Below are 25124 nucleotides of genomic sequence, written 5' to 3'. Positions count from 1 at the left end.
CTGCCTAGGGTATGGGCACTGACGACACGGAGGAGAGAGCACACCCCCAGCACCCACAGCGGGAATCGAACCCAGGACCGTCTAGCTGTGAGGCGGCAGCACTATCGACTGTGCCACCGTGCCCCCACAGCTGACGTCCCTTAAGTCAGTGAGGGTGCAGGGCTTGAGGGGAGGCGATTGGAATTGGGCCAAACTCTACACGTAACGACAGATTCAGTTGCGGGAGCTCCGATTGGGTCTTGAGACAGAGAGATTACATTATTAGAGACAAAGATTATGTTTTGGTCAAAGGCTACTCATTTTTATTCTCTTCAAAATCTCACCTACACAGAAAATGTGAAAGTAAAAAGAAAAACCTAAAGAGGAAAAAAATAAGCTTGTGTTTGATTTGAGAGTATTTATTTGGACAAAAAACACAAGCCAGAAAACACCATCATAAAAACTACTCTTGGAAAAAACAAACTAAAATAATAACAGGTGCCAAAACAACAAAACAGTTCTGACAGATAGGAAAGTGCATCAGTGAATTCAGTTTCCCCATATAGCGACAATCAACAAGTTCCAGAAATGGAGGAAGAACCAAACCTGGCCTGAAGGTAGCCGTTGTGTTAGAAACGTCAAAGTCTATGAGGAGACAATGGGGTGTATTTTGTCATAATGGTCAACAAAATGGACCTCCAAACTTATGTAGTCCAACTGTGTCTCTCTCATAGACTGTAAAAATGAAGATCTCTCTCAACATGTCTCTCTAAGATTGTAGAGTGACATCTGGTGGTCTGACAAAGTAATGACATGGCCTTAAATCAGACTTCACATAGACTAGAGCATGGAGTTCTTGACATTTAGCAGAGACTTGCTCACATTGTGTGGATTCATTGTGTCAAGCCTTTGTTTTATACAGTAAAAGGTGCAATTATGTGTGTCTGAGAACCGACACAGAATTGTAATGAAATGATTTTGGTCTGAATGTTGAATGAGCTTGTGTACGTCACATTTTGTATGCAAGAAAAGTGTAACAAAACAATTCAGACAGTGGTGAAATTGTGATACAAAAAAAAAGACAAATGATCAGGTATTTAAAACAAATACTAAATGGATGCATGTTGACCACAGAGACAAACCTGATATCTGAACATCAGTTGAATGATACGTTTTCACAAAGGTCGGCCAAAATGTCTTTCTGGGGTAGACATTCTGTAATGAAGTAGATCATTACAAATATATTTTCCTCATTCTGAGTACTACGTGAGTTCAAATCAAGAGATAAAATACTTTTGAGATTGTTTTAGGTCATTTACTTCTGACCTATATACATTAAACGTCTTTAATTGTAGGTCAAAAAGTGATGTTTAATCTATGCATTCATCCCAGAAAAATATAATCTGATGATTTTGCCTGATTTCGTATTTATACTTTTGCCAGCTGGTGATTCAACAAAAAAAAGAAATATCATTAAAAAAATAAAGAAAAATGGAAACCAAATCGTAGAAAACAATGTTTGCAATTTTTATTTTTTGTAAAATTGCAAACATTTTTTTTTGTGGAGCTCCATTCAAATCTTTGGCTGAATGCAATGAGGAGCTATACATAGATATGTTTAATTCCCCAGAGCTAGTCTTGAGTGCCATCTACCTGTATGCAGGTTGAAATACTAGATCACATTTGGGCCACAAAGGATTTAAAATGGGTTCTTTTCACTGCCTTTTTTTCATTTCTTTTTTAAAATAGCAACCTACAGAATGAAAAAGGATGACCAACCTTGTAAATAACAGTTTGTAGAAAAACAACCCAGCTAGTTTTCTGGCAGTGAAAACGACTTCCCTAGAAGTAGCCCCTCGTACGAGTTATCCCACTCTTTTACGGTTTACCATATTCATTCATTACACAGAACAAAAAAAAAAGCTTCTTCACATTATACAAAGTAAAGCAAAAAAAGTGTTGGGGCACTCGGTCTACTTCCAATGTAACCACATTAACCCTAGTAGTGTAAGTAAGTGCTAAATGATGGAGTTAGCAACCAAATTGACAACTCTTGAGTGAAAAATGAAACCAAATGGACCCTTACAGGTTTCATTTTACACTCTCAAGATTCAAATTATTGTTGAACATCTGCATTACAACATTTTCAAAAAGTTACTACATTTTCAAAAAGAAGTTTACATGCCCTAAACATGTAAACTTCGATTATTTAACAATTGTTGAATTTTGTTGCTAAGATTTGATGTTTTGTTTAAATTGGAAGTGAACGGCCCATAACCCTGATGAGTGGAAACCATCGTGAACTTACGAGGTGATGAAAGTAAAGTATCAATTAAATTGGTCAGTAATGAAATGTTTGCTAGTGGAATATCACCGTCCAGCATTCCCTTCGTAGCGTACATACAGTAGTGTGTCTGCGTGCATTGTCTCGTTAACAACAGTGATAGTTTTGTCTGCAATATTGTACCGGGGGATGATGGACAAAATGAAAAGTCAATCTGGGAGAGATAAATCAACTAGTCCACGATTATAAAATAAAAAAAAGGAGCAACATTTTCTTATATGAATCAAACCAATGCTGCCCCCGTAGGTCATCTGACAGTCACACGCAAACTAAACTAGCAAAAATACAAAAAAAGATCCTGTGTGTTAAAATGTTTCACTAATAAAAACAACGTGCGCGCTCCACACATGACAAGAGGACGTGTCGTTTCCATACGAGTGTGAAAGCATTCACGGGAAAGTGTAGTACGATCGCTAGCAAGATCCAATGACTTCATTAAACTTTGTTTAATCATCTCTTCAGTCAATCATTCATTCCTAGCTGAGAAATGAACCAGGTGCAACAAAGCAACAAAAGAGACATCCAGACACGTAATGAGTGTCTCTTTCGGTCTCAGTATAATATGAGCTCACTATTTTTATCAGCAGTGCATTAGGCACATCATCCTGGCTTGGATCAACCGACCTCTTCTTCTTCTTCACTAGATTCTGAAAGGCAAAAAGAAAGGGAGGAGGGTACCTCGAGACGTACGGTAAGATCTAGCTTGTTTGTGGAAAAATAGAGTTGTCTATTAAATGATTTAAATCGCTTTTCCAGTATGCCTGCTCTGATGAACATCCTCGGTGTGAACACACCGGCTCATTTCAACGTGGACACAAGATGAACACAGACGGTTACCAATATCTGGAGAAAAATTAAATAAAATCTTAAGATAACCTGCACAACCGGTCTGAATAATCTAGCTTGTTGAACACCCTGGGCGTTGACGAAACAAAGGCCCCCCCCCCCACCTAAGAAGAACATTCAAATGGTGGGCATTGCACTTTAGAAAGGCCTCCGGATTTAGAACTGCTGCTATGTAAAAAATAACAGGGCAACCTATTCCAATACATGACGAACTGGCAAAAGGATGCCTGGGTTTACAACAACAAGGCAGCCGGAAAAAAAGACTGAAAAGAAAGAAAAACCTTTTTTAACACAACAGCCCTTCTTCCTCCATCTTCTCCTTTTTGCTCCGTGTGTGTCTTTCGTTCCCTGCCGCCGCCGCCGCCGCCGCCTCCTCTGTTGATGTGTGGGTCAGTCTGTGGCTTTACTTCGGCGTTCGCCTCACTCTGCCGACGCCCGGTCTGTGGCCGGAGAACATCTGACGAGGGTCAAACTTAAACCTGGAAAATGACGCGGCGACGTGTTAAGGCCTATTCATACTCTTGTCATCAAAGTTTTTTAATGATTTTACAATAAAGCATACAAAATACACATGACTTACACAAAAGAAAGAGACAAGAAAAACAAACAAAAACAAAAACAAAACAACTAGCAGTCAAAAAAGAAAAACCCCAATGGACAACACCCCTCCACATTCTGTTGTTGACAATAGTGATTATATCTGTAATGTATTACCAATAGGCCTATCTCACAGCCCGCTTTCCACGCCCACTTCCGGTAAATAGTGGTGTCTTTAACATGAGCATTTACACGTTTTTTTCTCTGGAGAATCTAAGTACATTTTCTAATGTAAAAATGTGACAGACCAATATTATTATGAAGCAAACAAGATGGTAAATCAGGTCCAACAGATAGAACAAACCTTACCTTGAGAAAACAAAAGTTGTAGACTTCTTGAATTACCTCGGTTAACATGTAGTGTCTATGGAGTGACGTCACGCTATCACCACTAACCCCGAAAGGGGGCGTATTTAGGGGGGCGGGGAAATTCTGTGAGATAGGCTTATTACAAATTGTTAATGCAACCACCCTTTAATATACAAATAAAAGTAGTCCCATATTTCATGGAACTTCCCTTTGACATTGTTCCTCCTGGCAATTGAGTATTCGAAGGATGCAGTTTCCGTCATAAATTGGGTCCAGTCTGTGATCTCTGGCGTAGCAGAGCTCTTCCAGTTTCTCAAAATCAAAGGCCTATTCATACTCCAGATTTAGGTGATAATTATTAGGTGAGTATTATTAATAATACAGCAAAAGTTATGTAATATTATATAATATGTAATATATTAGTCTTGATTCCAAGTAATATATTATTACTTGTTCTAAGGAGTAATAAGTAACATATTAATCTCCTAAGTACAGTAATATTGCCCAACACTGTCATCGAGTGCAATACAAGGAGAAACTAGAAAAAGTGCCCTTCTGGGCACAGGTCTCCACCAGGAGGATAGGACTGTGAGATGTTTGGCAAAATGTTTAGGATTAATATAAACATGTTTTTGATGCATTTTGTTCCAAAAATGTGTTTTGCAAAAATCAACCTGTTGGTGGCGCTATAACAGGCCAATGTGAAAAGGGTGGGATATATTCCTCAGCCTAGTAAGAAAATGTGTGAAAGATTTCACGTAAATTGCATGCTGCGTTCATGATTTGAGGCTTTTGTTCAAAACGGGGCAATCTTGCAAACTGTGAAAGCCAATTATAGCCAATTAGGATGGAATATGAAATATCGGACAGATCCGACTTGAGCACATGACCATAGAGATACTGTGTAACGATTTGTGAGATTTTTGGACAGAATCTGGAGGAGTAATATCAAAAAATTTGTTTTACAAAAGTCGGCCTCCTGGTGGCGCTATAAAAGGCAGATGCGGAAAATGCAGGTCAACGGTTTGTCCTTGGCCTCTAGGGAGTGTGCATGCAACGTTTCACGCAGATCGGTGCAGTTTTAGGTACAAAATGTGAAAAGCTGCCTCATGGTGGCGCTATAACAGGCCGTTCTGGAAAATGTGGGGCAGAGGTTCATCGTTGGCATCCAGGGAGTGTGTGTGCAAAGTTTGGCATGGACCGGGTTAACGGTGCCGGAGATTAGCTGGTAACGGACGGACGGAAGGACGGACGGACGGACGGACACACACGCGGACGGAGTGCAAAACATACTCTCTCCCCATGCCTTCGGCCTGGTGGAGACAATGAACCGAGTTGATATTATGGGACAAACACTGAGACAGACCGGGAGATGGAGTGGAGCGGTGTTGCGGTGTGCCATAGGGCAGGAGCCTATCTCCTGCTTCTGTAGCGCGAGGCAGCTTGGTGTACAAGACAAGTACACACCCTGGACATGATGTACAAGTACACCCCCTGGACATGACGCTAGTATGTCGCAGGGACTTTTACCTCCAATACAAACCATTGATGCTGAGTGCCAAGCAAGGCACTCTTTTTCTCAGAGTCTTTGGTATAACCAAAGGCCACTGAGCTGGTGTTAAATACGGTCGATTATTTTTTGAGGGGCGCTTTTTTGGCTTCAGTACCTTGTTCCTGATTTGTGGATCAAAGAAACCTCAGAACTCCATATTTCTACTTTTTGGGGGTAAATTTACTTTGCCATACTACAGCACTACCTGCTATTTTTACATCTGCTATTTTTGATACTTTTGAATTTGAATCAAGTAGCCGTTTTGGACATACGAGGTATCCACCTGGTGCTAAATTACCCACCTTTTGAAGACTATATTGAAGAATATAATATTAGTTTGTAAATACATCAAAGATGCGATTATACATGTAATCCATTTCTAATGGATGAAGCCTGGGCCTGGAAGAGAGGTCATCAGGGGTCTCCAACCTTCTCAAGAGTGTTTCAACCCTTAACCACTCCAGTGGACGGGTCAGCAGTGATTGGCCAAGTCACGGCCCCTCTCCTCCAGGCTTCCAGCTATAGACAAATCCGTGGAGGGGCGCCCCGGGCGCAGCCATCACCGAGGTGCAACCAGCACCAGCTATAGCATTACGAACATTACGAGTTTTAGTTAACTCCTTACACACCGTGTTTCGTAGACCCCGGGCGTAGTTTATGTTAACTCTTTACACACCGTGTTTCGTAGACCTCAGGCGTAGTTTATGTTAACTCTTTACACACCGTGTTTCGTAGACCTCGGGCGTAGTTTATGTTAACTCTTTACGCACCGTGCTTCGTAGACCCCGGGCGTCCGGCAGCTCTGCCCGGAGCACGACTGCAGCATCATCAGCCGGTGGTTCATCTTCTCCAGCACTTCCTGATCGATGGACTTGGCGATGTTCTTCAGCTGATAGGGGTCCGCCGTTATGTTGTAAACCTCTACGAACACCTGGGGAAAGACACGATGATACGTTATAAATATGTCTATTCTTCTGTCTGATACACCGTCTGTCAGCCTTGAGTAGCGGCTAGGCGACGGCCTATAATTTAAATAACCGGTGATATAGTTTAAATAACCGCTGTCAGAGGGGAGGCAGAAACGTAGCCAAGTAAGGCAGCTGCCTGCCTTTGGAGATGTCCTGACATCACAATGATGCATCAATAATTAAAAAGAAAGAGGACGCGGACCTGGTGACGAGGCCGTCGCGTTACGATGACGAAACCAGAAATCAAGCCATGCTCTGAGCTGCTAGGGCTTCTGGGAAAATTAGTTCAATGCAAGTGAACGGGCCGTTTGTTTGGACTACAACATGCTGTGCAGGCTGTTTTCGTTTCGCATCGTCATGGCGTGTTTTTCTCTTCAACAACAAAGCATGGTACTATTTTCCGCCGGATTTCCGTCGATCAAGGCTGCAAATACTTCGGCGTATGCTCCAAAGGTAATAGATCAATCCTGGCAGCCTAGATAGGATGGATAGATTAAACTAAGGCCCCGAACATGTTAGTATATGAAGGCTGCCACAGAATGAGGCAAACTATAGTGGGCGTTTTAGGACAGAACCCCCCCCTCCCCATACCTCATTGTCATCAAACTCGCAGTACTGGAGGTCGGCAGAAGAGGCGATGGTGCGCACGCAGGCATACGTGTTGTTATAAGAGTCCTCGCACACGCAGTCTGGGAAACACTCCTGGAGAGAGAGAGGTGCAAAACAACACTCATCAGAACACTAGAAGCTTTTGGAACTATAGGCCTGTAGCAGTTAATCAAGTCATCTTACTTAAACTATTATAAAAACTAATCAACAATTCATTTGTTTTAATCTATTGATAATCTATTCCTATTTTGAGATCATTATCATAGTTGAAATCTTTGAAAACATTTCAGAAATTAGTGAAAATAGCAGATCTTCAAGTTGTGAGAGCTTGAGTTATATTTTGACACTTGCTTTGGCTATGTAAATGTATGTTTTCTCATGCCAATAAAGCTCCTTTGAATTTGAATTGTATGTAGATGTAAAAAAAAAACAAATCACACCCGTGTGAACTGAGTGGTGCAAGGTCTTATATAGTCTGATCAGCTATCGTCAACAAATACAAACTAGACTAAAATGTTAGGAAGAGAAGAGATCCAGTAGAACTAAAAGACAAGTCATTTTACGCTCGTCTTGCACTCTGAAAAATAGCCGATCTGATCTTGTAGATCTGCCATTGTCAGCATGCAACCAAGTGTAAAATCAGGCATTATATTAGGACGGCATCAAGGCTCCGCCACAATACATTTCAGTCGACAAAATCAACTAGATGACATTTTACTCAAAAGACTAAATGACTAAAACTAAATCAAAATGTGCTGTCCAAATCAACAGTGGTTTGCCGTACCGGACCGGTACTCCAGGTCTGTCTCAAGACAGGAGGGTCAGATATACGTACCGAAACTCCCGGCCCCAGGACAGGAGGGTCAGATATACGTACCGAGACTCCCGGTCCCAAGACAGGAGGGTCAGATATACGTACCGAAACTCCCGGCCCCAGGACAGGAGGGTCAGATATACGTACCAAAACTCCCGGTCCCAAGACAGGAGGGTCAGATATACGTACCGAAACTCCCGGCCCCAAGACAGGAGGGTCAGATATACGTACCAAAACTCCCGGTCCCAAGACAGGAGGGTCAGATATACGTACCGAAACTCCCGGCCCCAAGACAGGAGGGTCAGATATACGTACCAAAACTCCCGGTCCCAAGACAGGAGGGTCAGATATACGTACCGAAACTCCCGGCCCCAAGACAGGAGGGTCAGATATACGTACCGAAACTCCTGGTCCCAAGGCAGGAGGGTCAGATATACGTACCGAAACTCCCGGCCCCAAGACAGGAGGGTCAGATATACGTACCGAAACTCCCGGCCCCAAGACAGGAGGGTCAGATATACGTACCGAAACTCCCGGCCCCAGGACAGTAGGGTCAGATATACGTACCGAAACTCCCGGCCCCAGGACGGGACAGGCGGGGTCAGATGTGTCGTGTCCTTCTCCCTCATACTCCACCAGGATGTCTGTCCTCCAGGTGGTGCTGTTCACCTTGCCCTCCTGCAAGGACACACACAATGCTTCCATTACTGTACATATACTGATCATATATATCCATCCATCCATCTTCAACCGCTTATCCGTAGTCGGGTCGTGGGGGCAACAGCTCCACCAGAGAGCTCCAGACATTCCTCTACAGAGCAACATTAGTAACTTCCTCCTGGGGGGATCCCGAGACGTTCCAAGGCCAGTGAGTCGATGTAATCCCTCCAACTGTGCCTTGGTCTGCCCCGGGGTCTCCTCCCAGTGGGACGTGCCTCGAAGACCTCCCTAGGGAGTTTACAGTTTAGGCATTTAGCAGACGCTCTTAATCCAGAGCGAGTTACATTTAGCAAGAACAAAAGCATGGGAATACATCACATATATAAAAAGCATTTATCAAGAAACATGCGTAAGCTAAGAACGTAGCTAGAACATATCTATATAATGACACTGTACATATAAACTATACATATATACTATACTATGCTGTACATATATACTATGAAGTGCTATGACTACATACAATGCAATTATTGTGCTGTCTACATAACATGCTATAAGTCTGTATCAAATGCTATCTAAGTCTAAAAAGTGCTGTCTAAGGGGGTAGGGAGACGCCCGAGAGGCATCCTAACCAGATGCCCGAACCACCTAAGCTGGCTCCTTTCCAGGCGAAGGAGCAGCGGCTCTACTCTGATCATATATAAAATACGGTATTATCATTTTTAACCGCAATCCTACAGTCCAAATTAGCCGATCAATTTTCAATGCGTGGCAATCGGCGCACATCTAAGCTTACAATGGTAGTCGTTAATATGCCATTTTTGATTCATGCACGCGATGATCAGCAAAGACAACATCACAAACAAAACACAGCCAGACAAAATAAAAGTGGTGAACATAGATCACCATGACGGGAAGGAAGGACATGCCGTCCATCTGCGTGTTGTTGACGTTGTAACCTCCAATGTCCAGGATGGTGGGACCCAGGTCAACGTTGGCCACCTGCATCTGAGAACACAGAGGAGAGGAGAACACCTTACAGTGTGTGTGTGTGTGTGTGTGTGTGTGTGTGTGTGTGTGTGTGGTCGGCTATACCTTTGACTATAGCCTGGTTCTTCCAGGCTATAGTCTATAGTCTATATGCCTTTCTAACCAAAGTGCTGAAGTATCAGCAGCTAGTGCAGACCTAGCCTGGCTAATAAGCCAGACCGAATCAGCCGTTGGCAAAAAAAAATTGCCTGCCGGCGGATTACGGTCTGGAGAGGCTCAATTGTACGCCCATTTCCTACACCAGAGAACTGGTGTGGCCAATCGGGACACGGTATGCAATATGGGCAGGCTTTGGTACAGTGACGTTCAATGCTTGAGACCTTTGACTGACAGTAGCTCCATACACAGCATCTCCAGACTCAAATACCACACGACAGTGTGATTTGAGTCTGGCTTATTAGCCAGGCTAGCGCAGACCATCTCACAGCTAGGCTACAGATGTTAACTTTTACTTTTGTATCTTTGGCAGCCTAGGGCATGTGCATAAGTTGGTTGTGAGGGGCTTACAAATGGCCGGCCTTTCCAAAAGGAGAGCCAAGCAGTTAGCGATGTACTGCTCAGTTTCAGCCATTATAGGAAGCCGCTCAATTTGGAGGAGACGTCGTTTCCTTTATCCATGATTTATGTCTGCTGCCCTGTGTCCGACATGTCAGCTGTACTGTATGTAACGATGCTTTGCCGTCCATGCACGTTGTAACTGGCTGCTCTCCTATTGTCAAACTGCACTGGCAGTGTTTATGTCCTTTGTACAAGGTATTCCTGTACTTCTCATTATGTGGAACATAAATACACATTTCAAGTGTGTGTGTGTGTGTGTGTGTGTGTGTGTGTGTGTGTGTGTGTGTGTGTGTGTGTGTACCTGGCTGGTCTGGTTGGCCTTGATGTTGGGTCCTCTGACCATGAGAGGAACTCTGATGTCAAACTCGTACAGCTGTCTCTTATCGAGAGGAAGAGAGAACTGGCCTGAGGAACAGAGACAACATGAAGGAAAGACCATGTCAAATAGAGGAAGGAGAGCAAGACACAGCGATTGATTAGAGCAGTGGTTCCCAAAGTGGGGTCCGGGGACCCCCAGGGGTACTTGAGGGAGTTCCAGGGGGGACCCAGCTAAATGATAACTTGTAACCAAATGGACACTTATGGATCTGTAACTCAGAGAGTGTACAAATGGAACCAAATGGACCCGCTTTTGTACACTCTGAGTTAAATTAACAGTGGTTTTACAATATAAATTGGGGTACCAGAGATAGAAATGCCATTAAATCGGGGATCCGTGGCATAATGCGTGTGAAACTGGGGGTCCTTGAAATTAATATGTTTCGGAATCACTGCTAGAGCCGTAAAAATCCTCCCTTATCGGGGGCACTGGTATATGTTTTCAAATGGGGGGTCCGTGACCTAATAAATGTTCATTTGGGGGTCCTTGACACGAAAAGGTTTGGGAACCACTGGATTAGAGCAGTGGTTCTCAACCTTTGCAGGTCGTGACCCCAGTGTTGTTTTCGTCGACTAAAACTAAGACGAAAAATGTACGTCGACTACTTTCTTCCACTGACGAAAACTAAATGGAAACTAGATGAAAACTAAGCTACGATGACTAAAACTGAGACTAGATACACTGACAATTTCGTCAAATAAAAACTAGACTAAAATGTTAGGAAGGGACTGGTGGACAAGAGATCCAGTATAAGTCATTTTACAATTAGTTGCATGCGTTGTGGGCTTGTAGATCGGCTATTTTCAGCAGGTGAAAAAGAATCAGCCATTACGATGGCATCAAGGCCCGCCCAAATGCATTTTGTTCGACTAAATCAACTGTAGATTTAGTCGACTAAAATCTTACGACATTTAGTCGACTGAAACTAGACCAACACTAAAACATTCCAGGTGACTAAAACTAAATCTGCTGCCAAAAACAACACTGCGTGACCCCCATGCATTCCGTCAACTTCCGGTTCAGGCCCTTTGTCACTATTTGCCAATAGAAGTCTATGTAGAAGTGTATGTGACTGTGTGTGTGTGTGTGTGTGTGTGTACCTGTGTGGTATCCGTTGTCGGAGGTGAAGAAGACGTACGTGTTGTCCAGTTCTCCTCTGACCTCTAAACTCTTCACCACCTTCTCCACCAAGTCGTCCACTGACAGCAGAGTGCGCCACCTGCGGGAAGGGAGGTCACAATGCAACAATTCTCCACTGACACGAGTTGGTTCTGTTTCTGCGCGCATCTCAAACTCACAATAGTTGCCTATCGACTTATTCCTGCAGCAACGCAGACGTGCATTGATGACAGTAAGGCACGACTTTTTGGAGGGAACCCCTTTTGGTGTTTTAACCCATTCTGACCTGAGATCAGATTCTAAAAATGTCTTCTACATCCTGACAGTTTTCTGAAAAAGCTATGTTTCTATGTCAGTCGTTCTTCGATTTTTCAAAAATAAGCATAACATAATGCTAACACCAAAAGGGGTTCCCGCCCAAAATGGGAGCTTTGGGTATTACCTGTAATAGCCAAAGCATTATGTTATACTTTAGCTATTGAAAAATAACGCCGCGCTAAGAGCTTGGAGGTCTGCTATTTTTGAAAAATCATGAAAATGTGGAGCAAATCTTTGAATATATATTCTTTCAGAGTGACTGTTTTTAACTCAAATCTTTGATTCTGGGGGGGGGGGGGGGGGGTCCCTGGAACTACATATTTTCAGATGGGGGTCAATGGCCAAATACAGATAATTCTGGGAGTCCTTGACGTGAAAAAGGTTGAGCACCACTGAATAGAAACATGGGGTTTTCAGAAAACTGTTAGGATTTAGAAGCCTTTAAAAAAAAAAATCAGTCTCAGGTCTAAACCTGAGGGTTAACCCATTTTGGGCGGGAACCCCTTTTGGTGTTTTAAACATTGTTATAATTTAGCTATTGAAAAATAGCAGATCTACAAACTTGTAGGTCTGCTATTTTTGAAAAATCGTTAAAATGTGCCTCAAATCTTTCAGAAAATTTTCATGATTTAGAAAACTTTTTTTTTATTTTCGACGTTAGGCCTGAATGGGTTAATGATGAAGAGCAAAGTGTATAAAGGAGACTGACCGTTTCCTGAAAGCGTCGTCCAGGAAGTCCACAGAGGAGTTGGTCATGGGCGTCTTGGCCTGCCTGATCAACCAGTGCTTGTCCTGGTAGGAAACACACGGAGCAAGTAGGGATTTAGGGAATAAACGAGGGGTGCGTGTGAGCTTGTAGATCTGCTATTTTTGTCGAATGTTCACTTAAATGGTAAATGGTGCATTTATATAGCGCCTTTATCCAAGGCATAGATGAATGAATGAATGAATGAATTACTTTCATGCCATCTCGTGGCCCATCCCTCATGGAATTATACGAGACCTTTTCATACAGTTACAATTATTCGGATATACACGTCTTTTTACACTGGTTACCAGTAATGCCGATAAGTCTACTCAACATGAGTACAACAAAACAAAACAAAACAAAAATAAACAAAGATTGATGCATAGATTGTGCATTACATTCACACACACATTCATACACCGATGGCGGCGGAAACCATGCAAGGCACAAACCAGCACATCAGGAGCAATTAGAGGTTCAGAGTCTTGCTCAAGACTCAAGACGCTGGATGGTAACCTTGCGGTTACCATCCAGCCACTCTACCCCTGAGCCACCGCCGCCCCACTTCCCTCCCAGACAAAGGGATGCTGGGGTTCATGTTAGAAATCAGAACAAGTGGCCCCACCTTGCCGTGAACGTCGAAGTTGGGGTCCCTGGGAGCCTTGGTGTCTTTGAACCGGTCCTGGTACTGAGGGGCCGCCGTCCAGGGGGAGTGGGGGGCCGGGGTGGAGATCATCATGAAGAACGGCCTGTAGTTGGACTTGTACGCCAGGAAGTCTAGAGACATGTTGGCCTGAGAGAGACGGAGTGGCGGTGGAAAGATGGAGTGATCAAAAGTAACTGTTTAGTTGCCACCCACGAGATCACAAGATTAATCTAACCACATACTGGTTGCCACCAACAAGAAACTGAGATTTTTTGGATTTTTTTTTAATCCATATTTAGGAAATTCCTCTAATCTGGTGTGCAGGTGATGACATGCACATGCACATGACATGCACAATTTCTTTCTTTTATTTATAATGGGGACAGTGGCACCCAGGACCAAAACTGGTGTCCACCCCCTGGCACTTAGGTAAATTTTTTACCTGTAATAGCCTGTGTACATGTTTACCCAGGGGTGCACATAACTGCTGCGCAGGACCAGGTGCACATGCGTGGTCAAAAAGAAGTTGCGAGCGGATCAAACAAAATGAAAATAATTTTTATCCCACGATTTTGTAACTAATTCTTTACCTACACACCCTCCGCCAACCTGGGGAGAGCAACGGACTTGAACTCATGCTTCTTTCATGCACGAGTGTCCAAGTTGCTACTTTACAACCTGACAGGGGGGAGTTTCCCTGGTTGGACGTAGCGCGTGGAAGGAACACGTTATTCCAACCAGTTCCTTTCCCCTCCATCAGGCGCCCCGGCTGGCCAGGGGGAGGTAGTTTAGAGACCAGGATTACTGCATGTTTTTTGTGAGGGTACCTACCGCGCTCTTGTGTACCCAGTAGTTAAGTACCAACATTTACTAGCTCTGGTGTTGCATACCTCAAATGTCTATCTACATCCTGTCCATTACAAATTACTCTCATTTTGAAGAGGAAATACATTTGGGTTGTAACCAAGCTGTCATGACAAGCCGTTTGGAGTGCTAGTCTAAAAGTAAACAAGAACCCACGTGATTAACACAAGCTATGAAAACCATCCATCTTCTGTACACACATTAAGTTAAACATGGAACCTCCTCGGCATTAGGTGAGTAGTTCATTTTATCAGTGTCAGAGTCTCAGTAGGCTACGGCTGCAGAGCTCATGTGCAATCTGATTCTGGCTTAAGTAATGCAACATCTCCATGTGCTCCTCTGGGAACTAGCTCAAAAAAGTGATGTGCCCCCCGGTGTATACCGTGATAGTGTGTGAGTGTTTATCAGTCATCTCACCAGCACATCCGTCAGGTAGTCCTTGCTGTAGTCGGCACCGTGTTGCTGAGCCTTCCCATTGATTGACAGGGTGTAGTTGTAGTATTTTGAGTTCCGCTCCTGCAAAAACACCCGAAACATTAACATTAATACAACGCAAAGCCAAATTACAGCTTACAGCAGGGTTCCCCAATAGGCGGCCCACGGGCCGAGCACCCCCTTGTGGCCCCTGTAAGAATTTCCCCAAAAACATGTTTTTTTTTTTTTGTGTTGTTTTTTAGGGGGTCCCAGATATAAATGGCATTAAATGGGGGTCAGTAGCCTATGCATGTCAAACTGGGCATCCTTTTCAAATGGGGTCTTGCCCTGAAAATGAATTTTCAGGGCAAGACCTCGACCTTATGCGTGCGGACTCGGCCCCCAGCCTGTTAACCTAGTCAAAATATGGCCCTTGAGGAAAATGAATTGGGGAACCCTGGCTTACAGACTGTGTTTGATCCCATTGCGTTTGCCATTTATTATTTGCCAAAGGGCACATTTCCTTCCTTCATTACACTACACAGCAAAACTCTCCCCTTACTCAGAGCTTCATGGTCCACATTTTAGACCAGGGCTACTCAACTTAAGATACCAGGGGCCACTGAGCAAAATTCCAAAAGTCCAAGGGCCGAAAGCTAATTGATTTTGTAACTCGACTACACGACTAGTCTAAAAATAAAAGGAAACACACATTTCCATCTATAAACGCCAAACCTCAATGAACAAAAACATTGTTGGGAAGAGAAGAGTTATCACAGGTGAATACATAAGTGGTTAATGCTATATATCACCTTTCTCCTGGAACAAACAATACTATACCTACAGTTGGAGGCCATCGATATTGTCCTTTTATTTTTGCTGAGGTTTGCGTGATCTGCGCAAAAGGACATTTAACCCATTTTGGGCGGGAACCCCTTTTGGTGTTTTAAACATTATGTTATAATTTAGCTATTGAAAAATAGCAGATCTACAAGCTCATAGCGCGCCACCGAGTGGCGCGCTATGAGCTTGTAGGTCTGCTATTTTTGAAAAATCGTGAAAATTTAGAAGGATTTTTTCAGGATTTAGAAGGATTTTTAAAAGTTTTGAGGTCAGGCCTAAATGGGTCAAATGATAAGGGACAATATCGGTGGCACCCAACTGTACATATCTTGTTCAAAACAATGAAAATAATTATATTTGTATTGCTATGACCATGACGGGCCGCAGATTCATTAAGCAGGGGCCACACGCAGCCCCATGGGCCACGGGTTCATTAAGCAGGGGCCACATGCAGCCCATGGGCCACATGCAGCCCCATGGGCCACATGCAGCCCCATGGGGGCCACATGCAGCCCCATGGGCCACATGCAGCCCCATGGGCCGCAGGTTGAGTAGCACTGTTTTGACCATGAAGTCTGACATGTTATTTTGATTTGAGTAATAATCCATTTTATTTTGTTTATTTGTAAAATACGATATGCCCCACTGAGCCTGGTCAAGACTGCTCGAGACCTGTTGGGAACCAAGAACTACTACACCATCTTGGTGTCCAAACATTTTGAGTTCAAAAATAGAACAAGCTTGATGAACTTTTGACCGGTCACAAGCCTAGCTGTAACTCAGATGTGTTTATACAATAATCAACGGTGCACAGATAAGGTTGTCTGTTGTAGCGACTACTTCTTCCCATCAAACCAAATAAAAGTAGTGCTATGAGGAATAGGAAATAGGAACTGTATGACGTGTTTCAAACAAATCCAGAAAAACGTATTGCTGTAGTTAAGGTGATTTATTGACAAAATAACAAGGTTTGTATATTAGCCTATAAACGTAGATAAACGGTCAACAGAAAATATTGAGCCTAGAGCTCACTAGCCTGGCTAATAAGCCAGACTCAAATCACACTGTCGTGTGGTATTTGAGTCTGGAGATGCTGTGTATGGATCTTGTTTCCCGGGGGGCGGGTTCAAACATTTTCTCTTTGACGCAATTGGTCAGAGCTACTGTCAGTCAAAGGTCTCAAGCATTGAACGTCACTGTACCAAAGCCCGCCCATATTGCATACCGTGTCCCGATTGGCCACACCAGTTCTCTGGTGTAGGAAATGGGCGTACAATTGAGCCTCTCCAGAGCGTAATCCGCCGGCAGGCAATTTATTTTTGCCAACGGCTGATTCGGTCTGGCTTATTAGCCAGGCTAAGAGCTCACCCCCATTGTTCTCTCACTGAATGCCACTGCCCAGACACACAGCTGACATAACTATAAGTGATTAGCAGACACACAGCAGGAGTGGAACATCAAAACCCAAGCATGGGAAAAACTAAACAAAGAATATAATCAACAAACAAAATGTATATTTTGGCTCCTACAGTTGTCTGTGGTCATATTTATGTGTGAGAGCTGACCTCTTGTCCATACAACGTCCTGAGACCGAGGGAGTCAGTCATAGCATGCAGCACAGTATTTCAAGTCTAATTTAAGCATGTCTGTCAGACCACTTCCACATGCAGAAAGCAGAACAAATTGAGAGGACTCAATGTGACTATAACTCATGACAACGTGCTCTCAGATCACAATACTAGACCCATACAGTACGAGTACGCACAACAATGCTACAAAAGCATGATTGACAGTACACACTAGGACTTGGGCGATATGGACATTAGCGAACATTATGCTACTTAGTTTAATAAAATACCCCCAATATCGATATTGTGATGATATCGTGATGACAATGTCAATTCCGTTTTTCTTACTTAAAAACAAAAATAACGCCCATATTACGATATCCGAAATCCTAGACCTATAGACAATATCCAGTCTAAGATATCTTATGGGTCTATATTATAATCAATACATTGTCCATTGTACACGCACAAGCCCTAGTAGTGCATAGCAGTGTTTGCTTAAACATGCACTGTCCGAGCCATGCCACCCTCTTCCCCAGGTATCATAGGCGGCGGGTGGATTTTACCTTTGGGTAGGCTAGAATTGCATGGGGGGGGGGGGGGGGGGGGGCAACTCTCGCGGCCGAGCGGAGCTCGGCCGCGAGATGGTCTAAAAATTAGTTACTTTGACCAATTTATTACCAATCTCGTACACCATTGCTCACGAAAGCAACACCCTTGACCCAATTATAGACACTGCATCTAGCTTTTAATTAAAGTTCCCCGGGCATTGTTTTGGGATATTTTGGCCGATATGGGTATTCTTAAGTTTCGAGTCAGTGTGGAGATTACCCGGCGGTGTTGCTGCCCCTCCCGGCGCATGGCTCTTCACAGACGGCACAGAGACAGCAGCCACTCCGCTGAACGTGTCAGTGTTGCTGCAGTGGTGTGAACTGTGAACCGTGCGGTCACTGGTGGTGCTGCTGAGTGCTGACAGCCGAGCCGACTCGGACTCACAGCTTCTTCTTAGTTCTGAATTACTTTATCTTTGCCTTGAAAAAGACCGTAGGGCGTAGGCTATATCCATTTTGCGTTTTGCTGTTTTCCAAAACAAACCAGCGCGCGCTACTAGTCTGTTTGCTACAAAGCGACTGGAAGGAAGAGAAAAGAAAGGCTACCAAGAAAGAATAGAAAGGCTACCAAGTAGCCAATCATATGACCCGATCAGCGATCACCAGGGGGCAGCGACAACACACGCACACACAATAGCCTTCTATATAATGCTGCGCACATATATTATATATATTAAAAAAATACCCAGCAACATTTTTGGGAAGGCTAAGCCTTCCCTAGCCTTACACACCCGCCGCCTATGCCAGGTATGTCTGGCAGTGGTTGTTGGCATTACAGACCTGTGCCCCCAACCAACCAACCAACCAACCCTCAAACACCCATTTTAAATCACCACCTTACGCTAGTGATTACGAGCTCAGTGGCCTCGTGTTTAGTGTGCCCTGGCTGAGATATTGAGAGGTCAGGGGTTCAATCCCCGGCCCGGACTATTAAAATGGTACCAAATAAATAAACCTCTTCGCTTCTTGGCACTCAGCATCATCAAGGGCCATGTTGTAACTTGTGACACACTGGCATCAGGTCCATGGGGGTGTACATGTGTCCAGCATCGAGGGGCATATATGTACATATCTGTGTCCAGTTGCCTCACGCTACAGAAACAGTGACCTACGTATGGGCCACATGGCTCTTGATTTCCCAAGACTATAATTACTATGCTGGTGATTCACATAAGCTCAAAATGTAGGTACATATGCACGTTTTAACGAATCAGCAGCGGTGTCGAGCATTGATGAGCTCATAGCTCCGTGTGGAAGAGTGAGTGAGTGACAGGTGTCATGATTATGTTCGGTTAAATTGGTTAGTAACTGCCGATGTTATCATCAGATCACACACACTAGGTTTAGACACCTCGACACCAACGATGGGGGAGCGGAGCCCGCGATCGAACTGGGAGCCTGGCGGTTCCCATCTGGCCACTCTACCGGACACTCTATCCCTAAAGCATCGTGGAAAAGATGAGGGCGTTTTAACACTTACCAGTCCAACCCAGTAGTCCCAGCCCAGGGGGACATGTTCCACACCTCCAGCATCTGGATTCCCATACTAGAAAACACACACACAAACACACGCACCGTCAGTTCTCGTTTCCATTGGACCATGACTCACAAGTCATCACAATGCCATACTGTACCGAGAGTGCATCTTATGACTGCTCTGTGATTGGACCTTATGACAGTCTGCTTGTGAAACATTCATTACACACACACACACACACACACACACACACACACACACACACACACACACACACACACACACACACACACACACACACACACACACACACACACACACACACACACACACACACACACACACACACACACACACACACAGTCTTAGTTGACGAAATCAACACTGAATCCAACCCCCTCATTCACCTCGTTGAGGTATTTCCCTGCGAAGAAGGTCTGGTATCCTGCGTAGTTCTGGAGCAAGGCGGGGAAGGTGGCCGGCTCCTGGCTCTTCTGCCAGGCCGGGCTGCTGCAGTTCCCCTCCAACGTGTTGTTGATCACATGGTGGTTGTGGGGGTACTTCCCCGTCAGGATGCTGGCGCGACTGGGGCAACACAGCGGGCTGGCCACGAACTGGACGAGAGAGAGAGAGAGAGAGAGAGAGAGAGAGAGAGAGAGAGAGAGAGAGAGAGACATGACCCCAGGGCAAAGAGAGATGGGAGGAGATAACAAAAATATTAGTGCTGACCAACCATTAAATATTTTTATCGCAATTAATCGCATGATTTATGTAAACCCATTCTGGGCGGGAACCCCTCTTGGTGTTTCAAGCATCGTTACACTTTAGCTATTGAAAAATAGCAGATCTACAAGCTCATAGCGTGGCACTCGGTGCCGCGCTATGAACTTGAAAAATCGTGAAAATGTGTCGCAAATCTTTGAATATATATTCTTTCAGAGCGAACGTTTTTAACTAAAAACTTTGCTTCTAGGCGTCCCTGGAACAACATATTTTCAGATGGGGGTCTGCGGCCAAAAACATATAATTCTGGGGGTCCTTGACATGAAATAGTTTGAGAACCACTGACATATAGAAACATGGGTTTTTCAGAAAACTGTCAGGATTTAGAAGACATTTGTAGAATCGTCCTCAGTCTAAATGGGTTAAGTTAAGGAAATAAGTCATCAGTTTTTTATCGGTTCACATTGTACCTTAGAGTGATATTTTTCAAGTGTTTTATATAATACCCGTATTAACACGGGAGTGGAAAAAGATGTTGGCTTTATGTGAAAGTATGTTATTGTTTTATTGGAAATAAATTAAAACCATGCTACTGCATTAAACAGGCTGCAGCAGATGGGTATGTCTGACAGACATGCTAAAATTAGACTGTGCAAATACCCTGTATAGTATACCGTGTGTTGGTTTGTTTACTGTTGACTGAGAAAACAATGTTTCAGTTGCACATTAAACTAATCATCTGGGGGACCTCCCAAAATAATTTGGGCATCCAAATGGCTAAAATAAATAAATACACATGCGATAAATTGCGATTAACATAACAGTGAGTGACTTAATCAAGACTAATTACAGCCCTACAAAATATGTTCGGTTAAAGGCACAGTGTATTTTTGTTTACCTAACTTCCCACCCAGGATTAATAGTTTCTTATTTTAGGTACTCCCTGCCTCCTCCTCTGTCACACAGCCAGGCTTAGGGTCGATTCATATTTTACCGCTGTAGTGCTGAAATGATTTCGGCTCGTCAGAAATTTTCAGTAGCACCGAAGAGCCGACTTTAGGACGGTACCCCCCCCCCCCCCCGAACCTCAAATGACGTCACATTGTAGGCTCTACAGAGCCGAACCGACTTTTATTCAGCTCTAAAATAGGAGTATGAATCGTGCCTTAGTTGGGACAGAGAGAAGCAGAACAGAGTGAATGAATGAATGAATATTTTATGAGATACAGCATGTACGGTTGTAGGCTAATGGGTAATTAAGAAACAAACTGTTTTCATGCAGTCGACGTATTTTTTTCTGTCAAAGTCCAAGAACAAACTGCAGGTAGCTGATCTCCTGCAGTCTTTTGCCGATAAGGCACTGCTATGTCACCAGAAAAGCAGGATCAATATTCTCTTGTCATCAGCCTGTCTCAGTGGTTCAGCATTGATAACAGGGAGTCGGGAGAATGTTGAGGAAGGTGATGGTATATATATATATAGTACTTACAGCGTTGGTGAACGATATCCCTGCATCCCCGATTAGCCTTTTTGTCTTGTTCAATGGAGACTGAAATAAAATAAATAAGATCAATAAATAGAGATAACATTTTTAATCTAAAATAAATAAATATACATCCAAGTTCAAACAGAAACATAATGTTGAAATATATTCCCTCAAACAAATCACAGTGGGTTGTGTGACAGGAGAGATCAATCTATCGGATGATGTAACCCAGTGGTCCGGGGACCACCAGTGGCCCTTGGGGGAGGGGGTTCCAGGTGGTCCCCAGATAAATGATGGGGAGTTGGAAAAACCAAATGGACCCTTAATAGATATTCAACTCTTGAGAGCGTAGGTTTCATTTGACACTCTCAAGAGTGATATTAGTGTTCAACATCTGCATTACTTAATTTACAATAAGTCTACACAATTAGAGAATGTAGAATAATTGTTATTTTGTCATGGAATTGTGGACATATTCTTTAGTCTTGACTGAGTCTGAGAGGCTAAATGTCATCAAATGGTGCTCAAATTCCGAATACAAAATAATGCACCTTAATTAATATGAAAAGGGTTGAAAACCACACCAAAAAAAAGGCTTTAGAGACTGACTGAGTCCGATTGATTGATTGATTTATTGATTGACCTGAACATTTTATTAATTAACAGTTTGTAGAGTGGAGTGGGTACAGTGCAACAAAAGTACAGGTCAATACAAAATATCCTATTAAAGAGGATAAAACCAGAAAAAAGGCACTATAAAGACTTGTTTACACCAGGATCCTGCGCCGTCCCCCAAGATTTCAAACTGGCCAAAGTAACCCCCTTGCACAAGAAAGGGAGTAAATTAGACCCCGGCAACTACCGCCCTATTTCTATTCTTAGTTCCATCTCGAAAGTGATGGAAAAAATAGTCTATGAACAGGTTGAAAAGTATCTTGCCACTAATAAATTATTGTACGAGTTCCAATCTGGCTTCAGAACATCCCACTCCACTGACACATGCCTCCTCTATTTGAGCGACCACATCAAACAAGAGGTGGACGCTGGCAAATACTGCGGCATGGTCATGCTGGACCTCCAAAAGGCTTTTGACACCGTGAACCACTCCATACTGGTTAACAAGCTAAAAGCAATTGGTTTCGATAGCACATCAGTGAGCTGGATGCAATCCTACCTGGAGGGGAGAGAACAGATGGTGGAAGTGAACGGAACACTGTCCCCCCCCCTCCCAGTGAGCTGTGGCGTTCCACAAGGAAGCATACTAGGGCCTCTACTGTTCCTAATATATGTAAACGACATGACTTCAGCCTGTGACTGCAACTTGTTCCTGTTCGCAGATGACTCAGCACTGCTGGTCTCGGACAGGGACAAACTGCAGGTTGAAAATGCCCTCAGCTCTGAACTCGGTAGAATCTGCACCTGGCTCGCTGATAACAAACTATCTTTACACCTGGGAAAAACTGAATCCATTCTCTTTGGCTCTATTAGTAATCTCAGCAAGGCAAATGGCTTCTTGGTTAGAGTGGGTGACAATGTTATCACACGTAAAGATGAAATTACCTACCTAGGTTCCATCCTGGAGGCTAATCTTTCCGGTGATAAAATGGCCACCAACGTAATCAAAAAAGTCAACCATAGAACAAGATTCCTCTACAGGATCTCCTCACTGGTCAACAAAAACACCTTGAAGACCTTAACAGGAGCCCTTGTACAGGGTTTCTTTGACTATGCATGCACCTCCTGGTACCACAGCACCTCAAAGGCCCTTAAAACCAGGCTCCAGACTTCCCAAAACAAACTGGTCAGGCTCCTACTTGATCTAGCCCCCCGAACCCACCTCACCCCTGCCCACTTCGACAGGCTGGAATGGCTTAGGGTCGACGACAGAGTACAGCATCTTGCAATGGGTCTGGTCCACAAGATTCGATACACCACCAAGATACCCATGTACCTGTCTAGATACTTCCTTAATGTTAACGAAGTCCACACCCACAACACCAGAGGGAGTGCAACGAACCATGTACAACCCAGATTCGGCACAAACAAGGGACTAAATTCTTTTCGCTCCTATGCCACCAAAATGTGGAACGCCCTACCAACTGTCATTAAGACATGCGAATCCCTTGACTCCTTCAAAACCGCTCTCAAAGGGCACCTACGGATGGCTGCAATTCGAAACTGGCCCCCGTAAAATCTGAATCCCCCCCCCGCCCCCCCCCCTTTTTTCCCCTCACTGTATATATTTCTTTTCCCTTTTTACCTCCTTTTTGATGAATTCTTTTTTGATGAATTCCTGTTCTGTCTATAGAAGTGTCTATTTGTACGTCTCTAAATGTTTTGATGATTTGAACATGGTGGACCCTGTTGGAAACAAGTGTAATGCTTAATTGGGTCGTCCACTCACAGTTAACAGCCTTTGTATTGAGTTTGTGCTTGAAATGTACTGTAATTCTGCAAACTGTTAATAAATTCTTCAATCAATCAATCAATCAATCAATCCGTGCACCAGATTAAACAATTAAGAGCTACATTATAAATCCGTTTTCACTGACTTACCAGACCTCCGATGGCGATATCCAAGTCATCGGTGAGAATCAGAACTATGTTGGGTCTGTGATACGACTCCACAGCCCTCAGGTTGACCAGCAACAACAAAGTGACGCAGATGAAGAAGAAAACTGATGAAAGCTGCAACGACGTCCTCGGCAGAAAGAATAAGCGCCGATCCGCCGAAACCATCTTCACTGGATCAGAAACAACCACTGTCTGACGTTTTTTGTCCCTCGGCTCTTAATAACGGACTAGATAGACAGAATAATGTTATAAAACAGTCCCTCCCTGGTGGTAAGAGAAGGACGGCCTTTTTGCTTTCCTTAAAAACAATTAAGCAGAAGCTTGTTCTGTGTTCCTGGTCATGTGCTGTCTGCCTACGGAAGCCCCACAGTCAGCTGACCATGTGAAGAAAGACGCACATGCATGAGTCAGTATAATGTTGTCATCATCGCTATAATAATAATTTATTATAACGGTCCATTATTTATTCGGCATTTGAGCCACGTACAGTATACGGACCACCGCATTTATAGTAGGATAACAGGCAAACGTTGATCAAAATCGTGTAGACTTTTAAATTAAGCAGATGTTTAACAATAATCTAACTCTTGAGAGTGTAAAATGAAACCAAATGGACCCGTTTCTTTTTACACTTTCAAGAGTTAAAGATTTATAGTCTAAGGGTCCATTTGGTTACCAACTGGGGCCCACTGGTTGAAAACCACTGCATACAGAACAGCCAGCAGGTGGTGCAGTGTGATAGGACACGGTCTACAACTATACATGATCAGAATAGATGTGGACCCTGGGTTTGAGGAAAGATAATAACAACAATGTAACCAGTCATTTTGTCATGGGGAAGACTAGACGTTTTAATAGATAAAACATCTATTTTTTAGATCCATTGGTTCCATTTGTACACTGAGTTAAGGGGGTTCTTGCAAATAAAACATTTGAGAACCACTAGTACTAAATGGTGCATTTATATAGCGCCTTTATCCAAGGCGCTTTACATAGATTGTGCATTACATTCACACACACATTATTACACCGATGGCGGCGGAAACCATGCAAGGCACCAACCAG

The 25124-nt window shown here is 43.6% G+C and overlaps 1 protein-coding gene across 1 annotated transcript; it reads right to left on the bottom strand.

Annotated features, from left to right (window-relative positions):
• Positions 1-377: 377 nt before the first annotated feature.
• Positions 378-24410, bottom strand: gnsa (glucosamine (N-acetyl)-6-sulfatase a). The gene is made up of 14 exons (XM_079494501.1): positions 24042-24410; positions 21489-21548; positions 19684-19890; positions 19280-19345; positions 14781-14879; positions 13479-13646; positions 12815-12897; positions 11769-11887; positions 10591-10694; positions 9588-9689; positions 8586-8696; positions 7187-7297; positions 6398-6558; positions 378-3648 (listed from the first exon to the last, which is right to left on the bottom strand). Exons 1-14 carry the CDS (start codon positions 24222-24224, stop codon positions 3573-3575), a joined length of 1650 nt encoding a protein of 549 aa, XP_079350627.1. The 5' UTR covers positions 24225-24410; the 3' UTR covers positions 378-3572.
• Positions 24411-25124: the final 714 nt, after the last annotated feature.

This window comes from Electrona antarctica, assembly GCF_951216825.1.
Source record: "Electrona antarctica genome assembly, chromosome: 23".
Taxonomy (NCBI): domain Eukaryota; kingdom Metazoa; phylum Chordata; class Actinopteri; order Myctophiformes; family Myctophidae; genus Electrona; species Electrona antarctica.
The sequence above is the reverse complement of the archived record's forward strand: the minus strand, read 5'-3'. Positions and strand labels throughout refer to the sequence as shown.